The 10,466-nt window shown below is 42.1% G+C and overlaps 2 protein-coding genes across 13 annotated transcripts in view; one reads left to right on the top strand and one right to left on the bottom strand.

Moving 5' to 3' along the window:
- The window catches only part of myo9aa (myosin IXAa), a 170,324-nt gene extending 167,034 nt beyond the window's left edge, over positions 1-3,290 (bottom strand). For all 12 annotated transcript variants that reach the window (XM_070554892.1, XM_070554894.1, XM_070554895.1 and 9 more), the window contains exon 1: positions 3,056-3,290. The gene's annotated coding sequence lies outside the window, so the exon portion shown is untranslated. The remainder of the gene's footprint in view (positions 1-3,055) is intronic.
- Positions 3,291-3,706: 416 nt separating this feature from the next.
- Positions 3,707-5,863, top strand: senp8 (SUMO peptidase family member, NEDD8 specific). Its single transcript, XM_015953631.3, has 2 exons — positions 3,707-3,844; positions 5,021-5,863. Exon 2 carries the CDS (start codon positions 5,044-5,046, stop codon positions 5,707-5,709), a length of 666 nt encoding a protein of 221 aa, XP_015809117.1. The 5' UTR covers positions 3,707-3,844; positions 5,021-5,043; the 3' UTR covers positions 5,710-5,863.
- Positions 5,864-10,466: the final 4,603 nt, after the last annotated feature.

Raw genomic sequence — 10,466 nt, 5'->3', positions numbered from 1 at the left:
CCAACTATTTTCCATCAGAAGCTAACGCAGGAGATGGGTGTAGGAGACTACTTTTACGTTCAGTCTGCATGAAAAACTCAAGAGACCAATTATAATCAGAAATAACCATTAAAAAATGTTTTTTTTTTCAGTGAAGTACCACTGTAATAATCAATGCATCTGAATTAATTTAGTACCTGCAGGTCAAACATGTACAATAATTGGTACCAAGTCGATGACACATTTTGCAGGACGATATATTGTCCAACAAATTATTGACAATAAACGATATTGTCGACATCATCGAGACCAAAATAACCACTTACGTAATGTTAATATGTCATAGTAATGCAAGAACACCCATTAAAATGCAACAATTAAACCTTTAACTTACTCAAGTGAAATATCTTCAGCAGTAATGAGCTCAGTTTGTTTCCTTTGAGGTCGTAGAGATCTACGTTATTGATTGTAGACAATTTCTGAAAATACCGATCTCTGGTTTCCATCACTATTTAATTCCTGTAAGGGTTGCGTTCATCCTTGTTCTTTTGACTCTTGTTCTGCTTTAACTTCAGCTGCGGCTTCCCCGAGCAATGTGAGTCATACACCAAAAATGGCGCTAAGGGGATGTGGTTGACATGCAGGTCACGTGTCTAGCAAAGACCGATATATCAAGGCTGGAAAAATTACTGAGTTCATTTTCATCTATCGTACGATTAACTGATTAATTGATTATCGTCCCAGCCCTGCCTATTTCTATTTAAAAGGTTCTAGATATTTTAACTAACTCAGCACTAATCATTTCTTCCAATTTAACACACATTTTAGAATTAAAGGCATATCAAATGATACGTATAGAGTTACATTCCTTTTGATATTACAGCTACCTTCAAAAAAAGCATAACATCTTCAGTCAGCGATGATCGGGATTTTGCATCATTACGTCTAACAGAAAAGCAGAACAGGACGTAAAAAGTAGCAGAACCTGAAATCGCTAACACCCTAAAGCCTTTTTGTTACATCAGATACTAAACATTGGCAGTCTCGTCATGTTCCTCATGCTTGATTCGTAAAGAATGTACTCAAAGTAAAGCTACTGTGTGCACAAATAACGTGTTTGATTCAACAGAAGAGCCTGAAACATTCCTAAAGGCTCCCAGTTGGCTAACAATAGGAAATGTTGCTAAAACAATCCTTAGAAGTACCAAGGGGTTGTGCATAAACAAGGTCTTGTGGGAAACTGGTAAAAGTATCCCTGTTATCAATAAGGGTTTTATTGCACTTTCTTAATATGGTCAACAAAAAAGTAACATGATCTTCACAGTATCATCATCTCTGCACCACCTAAACTTCTTCTTTAGTTACACTTTTCTCTAAAAACACGTTTGTCACAGAAAGAGACTGTTTTAGCTCTGATTTGTGCTGTACTGAAATTAATCTGTCAAAACAAAACCCAGTTTTTGAGATTTCGTTACGCAAAAGTTCATAAAACATTGGGAAAAGTTCTTCTCCAAGCACAGAGACGAGTTCTTTCCACAACAAAGACTCAAATCAGAGTTTTCCCATCTTCTGAGCCTACGGCGTCTGTCTCCCAGGTGGTGTCTGGGATATCGTTCATACACCCCGATGTGATAGAAAACCGAGGGCTGTCTTTTAGGAACAGCAGACAAGAGGGCCTGTGGGGTGTCAGATGTCAACGGGGGCCAGTTGCTGGAGTCTGGGCCCAGGCCGCCTCTCATGCTTCCTGCAGCTGTGTCTTCTCAGAGCTCACATTCCTGCAGGACAGACCAACTCCACTCTCATCACCTGTGCTGATCTGAGGGAGGGACGAGCTCGAAGAGAAACCTCACAGCTACAAGGTCGTTTTTGTCCCCCACGCTTTTTTTAGTCATACAAAATACAACAGATGAGCTTACTTCCTTCTCATCAATCGCAAAGTGTTCATCTGTAAGAAGCTCAGTAATGCAGATTTAAATGTAATAGGGGCATTACGTAACGGTCAGTGTGTGTGTGTGTGTGGGGGGGGGGGGGTCCCTGGAGCTTTATGGGTCAGTTTACAGAAAGAAATATTCTCAGTAGTTTTGTTCCTGCTGGGGATCATGTGCTGCTTCTGTCCTATTTTCCAAGTCTTCAGTGACGTCAAGAAATCAGCACACACAAAGACACAAACTGGTGGAAAACGCCCCTAAATTATTAATAAAATGACACCACGCAGGCTGAAAGTCAAACCTATCGTGGTACATTAATGCAGGATGCAAAGTGCTGTAAAAATGATGTCAACTTTGCCTACTGACAGGCTGAGATGTGCCCATGATTCAGCATCTTCTTCACCTCACTGGACCTCCTCACATCCATAGCTGCTCTGAAGGATGCTGCCTTATGAACTGTACAGTGTGACCTCCACTAAATATTACATGCAAAAGACCCCCCCCCCCCCCCCCCCGCGCCCCCCAAAGGACTGCTACAGATAACTCAGGTTTCTGCTTTGTTGTTCCTGAGCATTTTGCTGCATCATCCTGTGAGAGCACTGATGTTTAGTCTACCTTGCATGTCTTGTTTTTTATAATGCATAATATAGTCTGATTGCTAAAAATAAACCAATGTTGTTTGTTTTAGCTCAAACGTGGTTTAAGAGCTAACGTGACGCGGGTTAACGCAGATCAGGGTGTAAATGTATTCTATTATTATTGCATTACGGGATTGTTTTGTAGCCAATAATGTAAATCATGTACCATGTATGTTTGATGTAAATCATTGAGCAGCTGTTTGAACGTTTAAATGTGTCACATATCTCTCTCTCTCACACACACACACACACACACACACACACACACACACACACACACACACACCTTTAGCTATGATTACTAGTTTAATAAAAGCACCGACAGGCTTCACACACACCCTTAAATGAATGACAACTGAAACAATGTTGCAGATGAGTGCGGCTTAAGAACTAGTTCCCAAACAAAGACTAACGTGATTCATACATCCATCGGTTGCTTCCAGCCCAAAGTAACGCCTGACGCCCCAGAGCTGGACGGACAGCCCACCGCCACCAGACATCTCCTCTTACCTCCAGACGTGAGCTGAAGTTAATTAGGAGCCCAGGCTTTTTCTTCTCCTGACAGGCTTGTTAGTTGCACAGCCGCACACACTTGTGGCCCAGCAAAATGATTATTTGTCTCTGTATTCCCACGAAATAATTGCTTCTTTTTTTTCCTCCGTTCTTCGGCCGCTCGCCGACAGACTGCTAGAGGTTCAAATCCGCAGCGAACAGTCCTGCATCTTTTCTTTAATCCGTGCGTGTCCACGGTTTGAATGTAATTTAAAAACAGCCTTCCGCAGCTCGCTCGCTGAAAACTCGTCTTTGCCTTGTTAATCAGTGCGGCCAGTCGCAGGCGCGCAGCGGTGCGCGTTCTTGCTGCTTTGTGGGCGGAGAGAAAAGCCCAACGGTAGGACGGAGCAACAACAGGAAGTGAACACCGAATTAAACCGAAGCCAGCCACCAATGGCACGCTCATTGTTTTAGATTAGGGATAGTTGTAACACGGGACTTAATTTTCACCTTGAAATTTATTTTTGCTAAATACTCTAATATGTTACATCGATATACGCTAATATTTTATTTCGTCAAAGCGTCGAATTTAAGCTCTGATGATTTTTAAGTGCTTACGTGTACTAGCAAAAAATGTTATCCTCGCAGTTGGACTACTACTACGCAGGAACTTGGATGAAAGCAGCCAATCAGAGGCGAGATTGTCTCCTCGCGATCGTAAAATATTTACGGTTTATGACAGTTAATGCAATGAGGGACAAGACTGCTGCCTTCGCCTTTTTTCTTATTTAGATGTGTCTTTTACAGGTAGGGACAGAGAAAGAACTACGCGTGCTGTGTTTTATAAGCGTTCTGTGTGTGTTCCTTTACTGAGACGGGTTATTACTTTAGTTGGATGATGAATGTAACGGTTGGCTAGCTAATGCTAATGCACGACTGCCTTGGTGGTTAACTGCCTGCCAACAAAAATGATGAACTAAACGCATTGCTGCAATGCGAAACTCCGCAGTGAGTCAACTCACGGACCAGGAAACAGCCGTCTAAATGTGCGACAACAGCAATCTGTTCATAAACGAAGTCCCGTTTTAGGATCAGCAGATCTAAAACTGATGACTCCTGTAAAGTTTGAAGGATTGTGAAGTGATTTTGTTCGGTAAAACTTTAACACCGCTCCATCTGTGTGTCATTGATTAAATAATCAATGCTTCCGTCCTCGTGCTTCGGGTGACTTTTAGCTAAAGTGATTTTACTGCTGGAACAAATCAATACGACCCTTTTAAACATAGGTTTGTTGATTTTTAAGGACTTGGATTGTTGGGTTTAAAATAAAAATAAATAAATACACGTTAGAGTTAATATTCACGGTCATCCCTGGTGAAAAACAAACATCAGAGTTAGTCTTTTATTAAAATTAATCACTTAAAGGGACAGCACATGTCTGTAATAACAGGTGAGATCGCCTAACTCTGTGAAGAGCCTCAGTTTGGAGAAACAGAGTTTAGATTTTTGGATAATTTTCTCTTAACAGTTATTTTTGGATAATTTTCTCTTAACAGTTAGCCACAGTGGGCCCACATGCAAACTGAAAATCTTATAACAATTAACAGTTATTCTAGCAGAAATACAGAATTCTGACCTAAAATGTTACAGATGACATTTTTGAGATGAGTTATTTAATGGCAGTAATCCACCTAGGCTGTGGTCCTGCTGTGGCTATTCGCTCATCAGTCCTGGTAGAAATAATCTTTCTCCAAACTCAGCCTTGACCTTTGACTTTTAGACATGAAACAGACACATAAAAATATGGCAAAGTTGGTTTGCCAAACAATAAATAGGAACGTTGATGAAAGCGCAGCTTAGTCAAAGTCAATAAAACAGAGTGAAAAACTAAAGTTAAACACATAAAACTGAGATATTAATGTATAATAGTGTCTTCTTGTTTTGATTTGAAAAATAGGATTAATGTATTTATTTATGTTCCAGACGGACACACTCTGTGCTGGACGATGGATCCTGTAGTGCTGAGCTACCAGGACAGCCTTCTGCGGCGCTCTGACTTTTCCTTACTGGAAGGACCTCACTGGCTGAATGACCAAGTGATTGGCTTTGCCTTTGAATATTTTGCTAACGAACGCTTCAGAATCCTCAGGGACTCCATCATCTTCATCAGCCCTGAAGTCACCCAGTTCATCAAGTGTGCCTCTTGTCCTGATGAGCTAGCCATCTTCCTGGAGCCGCTGGATCTTAATTCTCGCCGCTGGGTCTTCTTAGCTGTCAACGACAACTCCAGCCAGACGGCTGGAGGATCCCATTGGAGCCTTTTGCTCTACCATCACAACTCCAACCACTTTGGGCACTATGACTCTCTAAACGGCAGCAATTCGCTTCACGCACGACGTATCGCCACCAAACTGGAGCCGTTCCTGGGTGCCGGGAGAAAAGCTCTCTTCGTGGAGGAGCTCTGCCCATCGCAGCAGAACAGTTATGACTGCGGCATGTACGTTATCTGCATCGCCGAGGCCTTGTGCGAGAAGGTCAGGTTGGAAGGCTCGCCGCACCTTCCTGTGCAACTCATCACCCCAGCCTACATTACCCAGAAGAGGGCAGAGTGGTGCAGACTGATCCAGAGTCTGGCTCAGAATGGCCTCTGCTGCTCACTGTCGTTCCCTTAGCACAACGACTGTCTCCTTGCTTCATGCAGCTGTCCACCTCCCCACATATCTGCTGCTGGAATGCAATCTAAGTTAATGATATGACTACATTTGAAATAAATTTCTATTACAGACCTATTGTTATCTATTAAAGATAAAAAAATATATATAGCAATGTTGGAGTCTGTGATGCTTCAGAGAGGAGTTGGTGCCATGTTTATGCACAAAAATGTCCAGTATGTAAACGAGAACACCAGCATGCCTATAAAACTAAAATGTGTGCTCGCTTGGTGAGGCTGGAGAACGTGACACGTGGAGCTCGTATTTATTTTCTTGGTTTGGAGCGAATGTAGAAATGTTTACACTGATTATTGCTCAGGGTCATCTAAACTGACAATAAGAATGTTTATATTTATCTGGGTCCTCCGTCACATGTCACACTCGAGGTTGTTTTATTTCTCAGAGTATTTCTCAGAGTGAGCAGAGCTTGTGTCTGTTAACTAGTTTAGAAACAGAAGGTCTTGGTGGTATGAGGTGGAGATGTGCACAGTGTGGGTTTATTTTATTTTTTTGGGGGACAAAGGGCAATTTTGAGAGCTGGAATGTTTGTTATGTTCTCAATAAGAGTATAAATGTGGCTGTGGTCACATTCATCTGAACGGGAACAAAATTAGTGTAAAAGTGCTGCGTGGTTTTTATTTGAGGTGCCAGTTTTATTTTTCATTGTACGTATGTTAATGGATTAAAACTTTACCATTTGGCTGCAGGAATGTTTGCGTCGTTTTTAAAACTTCTGAATTTCTTTGTGCGCAATCGAGTTTTATAATCAAAAGTGAGTGTATTAATATTTTATTATTAATGAATACATTCAGACTAAATCGCACAAAAAGGTCACCTTTATGGGGCAGCAGTAGCTCAGGTGGTAGAGCGGGTTGCCTCATGATCGGAGGGTCATGGGTGCGATTCCAGCTCCCGCCAGGGGTATCCTGCTGTTGTGTCCTTGGGCAAGACACTTCACCCAACTTGCCTGTGTTAGTGGTGGTCAGAGGGGCCGACGGCGCCAAATGGCAGCCTCGCCTCTGTCAGACCTCCCCAGGGCGGCGGTGGCTACAAGTAGCTTACCATCACCAGCAGTGTGTGAATGTGAGAGTGTGTGAAAGCATCTTTGGGTGTCTTGAAAAGCGCTATATAAGTTCAATGCATTATTTATGAGGTTGATAAAAATATTTAAAGCAACATTTTTGGATTTTTAATTATCTGAGCTTCTAAAATGTTTCTTTTATGCCACAAAAATTTGAAGATTTATTCACTACTTTCAAAAACAAATCCTCGGGTTTCTCAGCAAGTTTGTATAAAAAATTCATGCATGAAATAAAATTCCAAGTAAGTCAATAAATAAACTACAGATTAAAGAGTTTGTTCATCCCTCTGCAACTGTGAAGATTTATTTCACTACATCTAAACAAATTAAAAAGAAACTTAACACTTTTTATTGCTAATTTTTATTTTATTTTATTTTATTGCTTGATATATACAATTCCAGCTGTTTAACACGTTGGGTTCTTATTTACTGTTTAGTAAAACCCACACACTTTCAGAGAGTAACCGATGCAGAAGGCTGACAGGCCAGTTTTAGCAGCTGAACTCTTACACAACCGAACCATGCTGTTGTAAGACGTGCACAATGTGACTTTGGCACCATTCTGCTGTAAGAAACAAGGTCCTTTCTCAAGTTCAAATGATTTCAGCATCTGCTGCAGGGAAAATCTGTAAACATTTTGTTTTAATAAATCAATTATGTACATGCAGTCTTTCATTTTCTACGCAGATTTGCAGAGGGACTTTTCTCAAGGGTGCTAGAGTTCATTTGTTGGATGAACTCTGTTATTTTAAAGCTGAAGTTATTTTTATTTAATTTGTGTCCAGATCTAGGGTGAAATATAAGTAAAAAGAAGTGGATGATTAAATTCAGAAAGGAATAACTGCACGATGATTCATCACTTCTGTCACACTCCTGTTTCCACCCAGCTCCATACTTCTGTCTAAATTTTAGCTCATCTTCATCCTGCAGGCGAATTTCATCTGGAGAAACCAGTCAGACGAGCTTTAGGGCTTCACTATTGGCCTAATAAAGTGCCACACAGCTGAGGCTTCCCTCTGCTTTAGGGAGACAAAGGACCAGAGGAAATGTACACTGATTCAGACATATTGGCCTCTAATGGTGAGTTTATTGAGTCCTCTTGGCGAGAGATAGTACAGCAACTGAGCGTGTTTCTCTGGGTGACATGTCTTAGTGACTTTTACTGTTTATGCATCAAGAACTGGATTTATAATTTATAGTGATTGGAGTGTGTTATGATAAATAACCTGCAGTTTGTATAGCACCTTTCAGAGGACTCCAAAGTGCTTTACACAACAGTGTATCATTCATCCATTCACACGCTGATGGTGGTGAGCTACAGTTGCCCTGGGGCACACTGGCAGATGTTATATTCTAGATAACCTCGATGGAGGTGGATGTTTTTTAATTTCATAACATTTTAAAGCTTCTTGTGAGGTTTTATTTAGTAATAAATCAGATTGTTGAATCATCTTTTATTATTATTATTATTATTATTATTATTATTATTATTATTATAAATAAAATATTTTACCACCTGCTGGGCTGATGTTTGGGATTTCCCACAGTATTTCTAAATAAATAAACAAATAAATAATTTTAAAAAAGCTTCCAGTGATGATAACAAATCAGAAGTGATAGGACTTACTGGCTGCATTCCATTTAGAGTAGTTTCTGCAGAACATCCAGCATGCATAGCTGTAGAAGTGGAATGCAGTCCTCGTAAACACACCTGTGTCTTCCCGTCTTTCTGAGGTAAAACCAGTGACAGTATAAAAGATGGACAAACCCTCCGTGACGTCACCTATAGGTTTCTTAGGCTTCAAAGAGGAGGAGCTGAGAGCAGAATTTTGAGGATCTCAGTAATGCAGCTGAGTGACTCTAACGTGAAGCACGCATAAACTCACTGAACTGCAGAGTTTCTGTGGTCTCCCTCAGAATGCTCCACAGGCTACAAGCACAGCCTCAAACTGAAGCAGTCGGAGCCAGGCGCCAAGGCTGCACGAGCATACACTTCACTCCTCTGCAGTGGTCGGTGATCAGTGGGGCCGCCACTGTGGCGGGGCTCTGACCGCGGTGGACTCGGGTAGCAGTCAGAACCCCTGGCGGTGCGACGGCCCTGTACCACAGGGACACAGTGAGTCTCAGTACCCAGCCCTACTGCTGAAAAAGCCAGCATGTGCTGGGCTTTGGATGCTGGTATGCTGGTCCAGCTTGTGACCTTAGTCCAGCATGTTAATTGAATTCTGGTCCTGGATGCTGGTCCAGGATGGGATGCTGGTCTAGCATGCTGGTCCAGTATCCAAATAGCAGCATCCCATGGTGGACTAGCATCACAAGCTAGACCAGCATCCAAAGCCCGACACATGCTGGCTTTTTCAACAGTTCAGGGACCTCATTTATCAAGCTTGCTTACGCACAAAACGGGGTCGGAAAACTGCGTAAGCAACTTTCCACACAAACTTTGGGATTTATGAAAGAAAACGTAGCGGAAAAATGTGCACAAGTTTAAGCTGACTAAGGACCTGGCTTACGCACATTTTGGACATGGAGAGCACCTGCAGTGCTGCTGCTGAGGATAAAATTATGAAATCCTGCAGCATTATCACTTGTACTGCTTCGTTTTCACACAGAACAAGACCCCCCACATGCACGGGCGTGCGCGCACACACACACACAGCCTGAAGCGCAGAATACGGAATGCAGAATGTCAGCAAGGGGGACAGATTGAGACAGAATGTCATGCGTCTGTGACAGTGTGTGTGTTCTGTCACTGTGATCCAATGGATCATGCACCCTGGCTACTTGTACAGGGGAGATCTCCCTTTGGGTGACTGGTTAGTGTGTGTGATTTTTACCTAGGAGTCTGGGGATCAAATCCTGATTGGACCATTTTTTTTATATCCGCCACAGATCTCTCTGAAGAATTCACAACAATGACGGCTTCAGCAACGCTGTGCCACTCCGTGGATTTTCTCTTATTTGTTTTGCAAAAGCACTTCCTTTCATTTCTCCACCTCACCCACAAGTACCTCAATTTCTGCTTCTGTGAAATTGCGCTTCCTTGATTTACGGTCGCCACCGTCATTGGTGGAGTGCTGCAACAGCCGGCTTATGTATATGCATGAGATCGACAAGGCACTTTGCATCGACTACTTATGGCAGTAAGTGGGCGTGGTGAGGGCGGGATGTGACAAAAAAGCAGCTGAGAAACATTCTTGTTAGTCTCCGATTTATGAAGCGGAGATTGCCTGCAGCTGTGCGTACTCCATGTTTGATAGATCACTAACCTACTTGGGGTAAGTAAATTTTTTTGCTGAGCTTAAGTACGGTTTTAGGAAGGATTCTACGCAATGTTTGATAAATGAGACCCCAGCTCATTTTGACCTAGCAGCACTGTGTTAAATGCACAACATCTCCCCCATTCAACCAGCGAAATAATGTACAGAAACATGATTTTACTTACTGATAAAAATGAAGCAGAGACTTCTTGGATGATCTGTTAGTGCAGTTAATAACCACAGCTTGCCCTCTTTGTCCAAATATTTCCATGATTAACATCCAAACACGAACATGCTGAGGACAAAACTAGAGTTCAGAGAGTGGAAATGGCTGAATATCCATTAACGTGAGTCTCAGACTGAGGCCTTCCCCAGAG

Source organism: Nothobranchius furzeri, chromosome 9 (assembly GCF_043380555.1).
Source record: "Nothobranchius furzeri strain GRZ-AD chromosome 9, NfurGRZ-RIMD1, whole genome shotgun sequence".
NCBI lineage: Eukaryota > Metazoa > Chordata > Actinopteri > Cyprinodontiformes > Nothobranchiidae > Nothobranchius > Nothobranchius furzeri.
This window is presented reverse-complemented; position numbering and strand designations above follow the sequence as displayed.